Consider the following 8,126-nt stretch of genomic DNA (forward strand, 5'->3'; position numbering starts at 1 on the left):
CTGCTGCTCTGGCCACTCTGCCTTCTATCCTTCACAGCGAAGCCTCCTGTCTAGGGCTGGGCCTAGGGTGAGGCAGAGTGAGGCCCTCTTCCAGGTACAGAGATTAAAGAAGAGCAGAAATAACGTCAGTATTATGCTTGTTTCCTAGTTCTCCATAACACATAACAAAGGTCCATGCACTGGGTAGTTTACAATAACAAAACTTCATTCTGTCACAGTTCTGGAGACTGGAAGTCCAAAATCAGGGCGTTTGCAGGTCCATGCTCTCTTGGAGCTTCTTAGGGAGTTCCCCTCTTGTCTCTTCCTAGCTTCCTGTGGCTCCCAGCAGTCCTTGGCTTATGACGGCATCACTCAAGTCTCTGACTGCACCTTTACGTGGCTTGCTTTCTGTGTGTTTGCTCTGGGTCCTTGCGTTTCTCCAGCTCTCCCTCTGTTTACGAGGATGCCATTCATTGGATTTAGGGCCAACTCTGATCCACTGTGCCCTCATCTTAGATCATTAGTTCTGCAAAAAACCTGTTTCCAAATAAGGCCACATTCTGAGGTTCGATGTGGGCATGAGTGTTGGTGGTTCATTGTTCAGCTCACTGTAATAGTCATGATAAATAATAATACAACTTTGTTGTTTTTCGTAGTTTGCTATAGGGCTCGTGCACTCACTGGAGTGAGACAGAGATAGGGAGAGGGAAAGTGAGAACTCCTTCCCTCCCAGGGGTACTGCAGAAGGGTCTGGGGCCAAGTAAAGGATTCCAAACCTGACCTGAAATCGCGGGAGGTTGCAAGATTCTTGGTGCCACGTGGAGAGATGTCACTGATGAGAAATAATATTTAAACTAATATGAAGCAGAAAAAATAGAGCACAGTGTCCTATAGCAAATTAAAGTAATAAGTAAAATCCATATTCTAAAGGTAGATCAGTGAGGTTGCACAGCCTCACTTCCAGCACGTTCTGTGCGTTAGAAGTGAATAAGTAGAGGCCAGAGGTGGTGAGATGCTTAAGGCACTGGACTCCACGTGGCTGACTGTGGTCCGAGTGCCGGACCTAGTGGCTTGCTTTCTCACCTTCTCTCTTGCTCTCTGCGTGCACATGCCTATAGCAATTAAAAAAATAATGACAGTAATGATAAATAAAATTAAATAATTCTTTTACGAATTATGTTTTTAAAAAAGGAGTGAGTCAGTTATGTGAGCCCATATTCAAAGGGAAGAAATTTTGATTCCTTTTGCTGCGAGGCATAGCAGGGAATTTGCAGAGAGTGTTTTAAATCTGTGCCGTGCACACGTGCCTTCTCCATGGCGCTCTTCTAGCACGCTGACCTTACTTCTACTCACTTCCTTCTTGGTGCTGTTGGTGTAACCTTGGAGGTGGTCGTGGAAGGCCCATCAAGAGAGGAGCCAGGCAGTGACACAGGATAACAACGTGACCCGCATAGGGAAGGTCCTGGGTCTGCATCCTACAACCTCCCTGACACACCAGGCATGTTTACGTGCCCTGACCTGGGCTGGCTGAGACTGGGGGTGGTTGTGGCATGAAGACCCTGTTGGGAGTGACTGTCTCCCTCTCTTTTGAAAGAAATGCAGCTTTTTTTTTGAGAAAGAGAGTTTTTTTTTGCTATAGGGCGCGTGCGCTTGCCAGACAGAGACAGAAAGCTAGAAATCACCCCCCAGGAGGATGGCCACGCCACAATCCCTTCTCCTCCGTTCTCCTCTCGGGATCTTGGGCACGCATGCACAGATGCCCGGCGTGAGTTTTAAGCCACCAGGTCCAGGACACGAACCGCGGTTGACTGCGTGGGAGTCCAGCGACATAGCCATTACGCTAACTGCTGGTCCCAAGAAATGCAAGCTTTAAAAAATATTTTTTAATTAAGAGATTTCTGCTATAAGGAATGTGCACTCACCAGAGAGACAGAGAGAGAGAGAGAGAGACAAAAGGCAAGAAATCACCCCCCCTGGAGGGGGGTGGTGGCCACACTGCAATCCTTTCTCCTTTTCTCGGAATTTTGGGCATGACACTCATGTGCCTGTGTGTTTTAAGCTGCCAGGTCGGGGACTCGAACTGTCGAACTGTGATTGACCATGTGGGAGGCCGGTGCCTTAACCAATATGCCACCCTCTGGCCCCAATTTTAAAAAATTGTCTAAAGGGCACATGTGCTCTCCAGGGAGAGACACAGAGGGAGAGAAAGTGAGATCCCTCCCCAGGAGGGGTGGCCATGCTGCAATCCCTTCTTCTCCGTTCTGCCCTTGGGACTTTGGGCACACGTGCACACACACCCATTTTCCAAGCTGCTGGGTCCAGGACTCAAATCGTAGAGTTGGTCACGTGGGGTCCGGTGCCTTGACCATTGTGCCGCTGGCCGGTCGCCAGTTGTTTTTCTAAGAGAGAGGAGAGTGTTGACTCCTGTGCCATTTCCTAGGTCGAATGCCTCAGAGCCTTGCTGTTTCCTGGCGCATTAGACTGAAACTCTTACACCTGGTTTTTAAGAGCTTTGACTCTGGCTCCACCCTTTCCAAGGCAACATAATTTTGTGAGGTTTTTTTTTTTTTTGTACTAGACACTTGTATGTCAGTTATTAAGCAGTTTTTTCTTTCCAGGTTTTTGGAATATGGTGCATACTCTCATCAGAGAGAGACAGTGAGAGAGAAAGCAAGAAAACACCCACTGAGAGGGATGGCCACATCACAATTCCTTTCCCCCATTCTCCTCCTAGGATTTTGGGCATACACATACACATACCCAGTGTGATTTTCTAGGCCCCATGTCTGGGACTCGAACCATGGTCGGCTCTGTGGGAGTCCAGTCCCTTAACCACCACGCCACCTGCTGGCCCCAGTTATTAAGCTTTTGTTTCTCATCTCCAAAACCACCTTCCTGTACCTGGTGCTGTGATGCTGGGCCCGAGACTCCACAGGCCGTGTGTGTGCCATGTCTGTTTCGCCCGCTGCCCCCTGTTAGGGGGCGCTAGAAGAAGACTGGAAGCCTATGTAACAGGGAAGGGACTGCTCCTTCCTGTTTGTTTATGGAACTTTCTGGGGGCTTCCTGTGGACCTGAAGTTTCTAGAAGGTGCCACCACACTCCATCCCACCAGAGGCAGCACCTGTCGGTGGCAGTGGGGTCCAGTTTTCAGTGTCACCAACACTTGTAGAACCAGCTTCAGTTTCTCTCCTGACAGACAGCAGGACCCGATGGACAGCTGCTCTTCCTCAGGTGGGAGTTTCAGCTCCAGGGGCTTCTTTCTGGAAGTCTTCATCTTCCCATAATTCCACTCCCCTGAGTTCCCGCAGCCCGAGGGGTGGACGGTGCTCTCTGCACTCACTACCTCTGTGACCCTTAGGGTTCCTCTTTTTAGATTTTTAGTAACCCAGGGAACAACTTAAAGCCTAACTATAATTTTTAAAAAATATTAGATTCTGCCTGTGCAGACAACTGGTTGTTTTTGTTTCCTTCCCAGAACCTGATGAGGTGGTCCAGGAAACAAATCGTTACAGAGGCAGTGTGGGGATTGGCTTGGGTTTGAATGCACCATTCCCACCAGTGGGCAGCGGGCGGGCAGTGGGATGCTGGTGATCCGTGGGGTGCCTGCCGTGTGCGGTGAATCGATTACCTCGTGTGCGTGAGGGCCCAGGGGGCTGCTGTGCAGTCTGGGAGGAGCCGCACCCGGGGCCCTGTGGCCTGTGGGGGAGTGGAGACTTCCGAGCACTCTGGAGCAGCTCCAGGAGGAAAATGACAGACTTGATCTTTAAGTGTTCTGCTCAAGGCATGGGCAGAGAACCCAGGAACCTTTAGGAGAGTCCTGAAAGAATCGCATGTATCTTGTAGCCGTAGGCTGAGGTAGGTGCGAATCAAATGCGTTTAATCGTGTGACTACAGAAGGACTTCAGTTACAGTCACGGCCCCTGTGAGTCTCGTGCGGGAGTTCTGGCAGTGACGGGGAAAGAAACTAGGAATGACAATGTGGACTGGACGTTTGTGCCCCCCCCCCCAATTCATGTGCCATAGCCCTTACCAAGCCTCCGGTGTGATGGCATTTAGATGTGGGGTCTCTGGGAAATAGGTTTACATGCTGTTGTGACATGAGGGTGGGGCCCCCACAATGACATCAGTGTCCTTTTTAGAAGAGGAAGAGGGCACAGCTCGCTGTCTCTCACGGACACTGAGGAGGCCATGTTATTGAGAGATACCAGCCACCTACGGGTCATCATAAAGGGGGGCCCTCAGGATGAAACCTACTTCCCAAAGTCCAGAACTGAGAATTGCATTTCTGCGATTTAAGTAACTGTCGATGGTATTGCTACAACAACCCGAGTAGACCAAAACAGAGGGTATCCACTTGGACTCAGGAGGCCGAAAACCCGAAATGTCCCAGTCACTCTGAGCCTCTGAGCCTCCTCTGCCTGCGAGAAGCAGCTTACTCCTCGTGTCTGAGGACACCATGAGGTTGTCAGGAAAAAGCCATCCCACATTTTTGCATAGAAAAAAAATGTGTTGTGAATCTTCAGACAACCCAATAGTCTTCTCTTACTTGAAAATATTGTATGAACATCACCTGGGGGCAGTTTCTGTTCTCCTCAAGACTCAACCAACTGACTGCTGTCTGTCCCACCTTCCTGCCAATAGGACCCACCAAGCACAAAGTCTGAAGAAGAAACCACTTACAAACTAGGAGAATTACAAGGTTTTGCTAATAAATATGAGCAGTAACCTGGGGAATATGTGTGCAAGTGGATTCTAAGAATATGAGATGGGGGGACGGTAGGTAGCGTGGTGGCTAAGGCACTGGACTCCCACATGGCCAGCCGCGTTCGAGTCCTAGACCTGGAGGCTTGCTTTCCTACTTTCCCTCTCTCTGTCTCTCTCTGGTCAACCTAAACAAATAATAATGATGATAATAAATGAAATTTTAAAAATATATGAGATGAAGGATAGAATGGAACACTAGCTGGCCAGATTTATTTTTACAGGTCCACGTATCCATTCTGGATTCCGAGTTGGTGCAGGTGGCTGGACATGGCTCTGCACTTAGGTCATTAACTAACACTCAGCGGGGGCCTACATTTAATGAAGGCAAGATGCCCAAGTTTCCCTGGGACTGTATGGAGGAGGGAATCTGGAGGCCTAGGGAGATAGGAATATTGGAGTAGACGTACCTCGTGAGACCTGTCACCACCTCCTGCTCTATCGACTCCCAAGTACCTCCCTGAGAGGGCCAAGACGGCAGACACTCCCTTCACTAGCATACCGAGAACAGCATTCGTGAGGGGAGGACGTGTACTCCTCAGACTCTGTAGGTGGATGTGAGGGGAGAGCGGCCACTGAGGTGGGCGTGTGACGGGACAGAGGCCAACCGGAATGGTGAATGCCAGAGGACGGTGGGCATGTACTAGGAAGTGCGACGTCGGTGGCGTGCTCTCATCCACAGAGATGTCTGATGGCGGCTCACCGGGCTCGGTGCCCCTAGAAATGGAGAAGGTGGGGGAGCTAGTCCGTCTGTGTATAGGAAACTCGCTCCAATGGCCCAAGTGCTGACCGCAGTCAGCACGAGGGAGAGCCCGTCTCTCCTCCAGTTTCCAGGTATAAATACGTTCCCAGACCCAGAGTCCCCGGATTGACCCCGGAGCACTGTCACAAGTACACACTGGAGGCCTTCCTGGAAGGAGAAGCCTTTCCCTAGAGCAGTCATGCACTGGGAAAAGGAGGTGCCCAGAATGGCGGGGGTTACTGGGTACTGGCTCTCAGTCGGTGCTCGTTCCTGGAACCTAAAGTGTCACTAACCTAAATGTGGCCCACCAAAGCTACCAGCTGATAAATGGAGTTTCAGTCCAACCTAATAAAACTATATGAGATGAAGGGTAGAATGGAACACTAGCTGGCCAGATTTATTTTTACAGGTCCACGTATCCATTCTGGATTCCGAGTTGGTGCAGGTGGCTGGACATGGCTCTGCACTTAGGTCATTAACTAACACTCAGCGGGGGCCTACATTTAATGAAGGCAAGATGCCCAAGTTTCCCTGGGACTGTATGGAGGAGGGAATCTGGAGGCCTAGGGAGATAGGAATATTGGAGTAGACGTACCTCGTGAGACCTGTCACCACCTCCTGCTCTATCGACTCCCAAGTACCTCCCTGAGAGGGCCAAGACGGCAGACACTCCCTTCACTAGCATACCGAGAACAGCATTCGTGAGGGGAGGACGTGTACTCCTCAGACTCTGTAGGTGGATGTGAGGGGAGAGCGGCCACTGAGGTGGGCGTGTGACGGGACAGAGGCCAACCGGAATGGTGAATGCCAGAGGACGGTGGGCATGTACTAGGAAGTGCGACGTCGGTGGCGTGCTCTCATCCACAGAGATGTCTGATGGCGGCTCACCGGGCTCGGTGCCCCTAGAAATGGAGAAGGTGGGGGAGCTAGTCCGTCTGTGTATAGGAAACTCGCTCCAATGGCCCAAGTGCTGACCGCAGTCAGCACGAGGGAGAGCCCGTCTCTCCTCCAGTTTCCAGGTATAAATACGTTCCCAGACCCAGAGTCCCCGGATTGACCCCGGAGCACTGTCACAAGTACACACTGGAGGCCTTCCTGGAAGGAGAAGCCTTTCCCTAGAGCAGTCATGCACTGGGAAAAGGAGGTGCCCAGAATGGCGGGGGTTACTGGGTACTGGCTCTCAGTCGGTGCTCGTTCCTGGAACCTAAAGTGTCACTAACCTAAATGTGGCCCACCAAAGCTACCAGCTGATAAATGGAGTTTCAGTCCAACCTAAAGCACGGACTGCCCAACAGAGGTGCAGACTCCCCTGGGGTTCTTTTCTCAGCTTTTTGGGGTTTTTTTGTTTGCCCCGATTTCTGTTAGGGGACGCGTGTTCACCAGAGAGAGACAGAAAGAAAGGCAAAAGCACCCCTCCCCGTGGGGAATGGTCACGCTGCAGTCTCTTCTCCATCTCTCCCCTTTCGGGATTTTGGGCACACATGCACATGCGCCCAGTGTGTTTCTCAAGCCGCTGAGTCCAGAGCTCGAACTGTGAAGTCAGCCATGTGGGATCCAGCTGCCTTAACCACCAGGCCATGGATCTGGCCCCCTGGTTCTTACATGTCCGTGGGCTAGTGCCACGGCATAGCAGTAGTGCGGCTCTGAAGAAGTCGGGCCCACGTGGTGACAGTGGTCCTGACCCCTGGCCCCGTCAGCCCGACACATGCTAGGCGTACGTATGCGTGCTCGGGAGCCCAAGGACTGGAGGAAGGGGGTGGCTGCGTGACCAGCCTGTGCAGGGTGTGCATCGCTCGGTCTTTCTCTCGCGCGTGTGCACCTGTATTCTGTCAGGAGAAGCTTGCGCCAGTCATTTCCGTTCATTTCGTTACGTCTGCAAATAATAAAGTGACTGCGGAGTTTTCTCTCTCTTTTTTTCTTTTTTTTTGTTTTTGAGAGATTTTCACTGTAGGGTGCGTGCGCTCGCCAGACAGAGAGAGGACATAGAGACAGAAAGCGAGAAATCACCCCCCAGGGGGGATGGTCACGCTGCAATCCCTTCTCCTCCATTCTCCTCTCGGGATCTTGGGCATGCACGCACACGCGCCCGGCGTGAGTTTTAAGCCACCGGGTCCGGGACACGAACCGCGGTCGACTACGTGGGAGTCCAGTGACATAGCCATTACGCTAACTGCTGGTTCCCCGGAGTTTTCTCTTTTGAAAGGTTTTTAACTCTCCATTTAGTTTCTTTAATATAAATAAGACGACTTCTATGAACTAGATTGTCTGTTTTCTTCTTTCGTGAATTTTGGTAGCTTGTGACCGTCACAGAGTTGGGTAATTTAGTCTAAGTTACTGTTGAATTTCTGTATATAGAATCATGGGTATTATTGTTGTTCTGGAATATCTGTGACTTCTGGCAGATAAGCCCTGTGCACGCATGTGTGTGTGTGTGTGTGTGTGTGTGTGTGTGTCCAAAATCCCATGAGAAGGGACCAGCAGTTAGCGTAATGGCTATGTCGCTGGACTCCCACGTAGTCGACCGCGGTTCGAGTCCCGGACCCGGTGGCTTAAACTCACGCCGGGTGCGTGTGCGTGCGTGCCCAAGATCCCGGGAGGAGAATGGAGGAGAAGGGATTGCGGCGTGGCCATCCCCCCTGGGGG

At 51.2% G+C, this 8,126-nt stretch overlaps 1 protein-coding gene across 1 annotated transcript in view; it reads left to right on the forward strand.

Annotated features, from left to right (window-relative positions):
• The first annotated feature begins 3,077 nt into the window (after positions 1-3,077).
• The window catches only part of LOC102497137 (RNA polymerase-associated protein LEO1-like), a 26,704-nt gene continuing 21,655 nt past the window's right edge, over positions 3,078-8,126 (forward strand). Inside the window, exon 1 of the mRNA XM_006168742.3 lies at positions 3,078-3,211. Within this exon, the coding sequence (XP_006168804.1) occupies positions 3,190-3,211 (22 nt within the window). The 5' untranslated portion in view covers positions 3,078-3,189. The remainder of the gene's footprint in view (positions 3,212-8,126) is intronic.

This window comes from Tupaia chinensis, unplaced genomic scaffold (genome assembly GCF_000334495.1).
Source record: "Tupaia chinensis unplaced genomic scaffold, TupChi_1.0 Scaffold146140_1, whole genome shotgun sequence".
Lineage (NCBI taxonomy): Eukaryota > Metazoa > Chordata > Mammalia > Scandentia > Tupaiidae > Tupaia > Tupaia belangeri.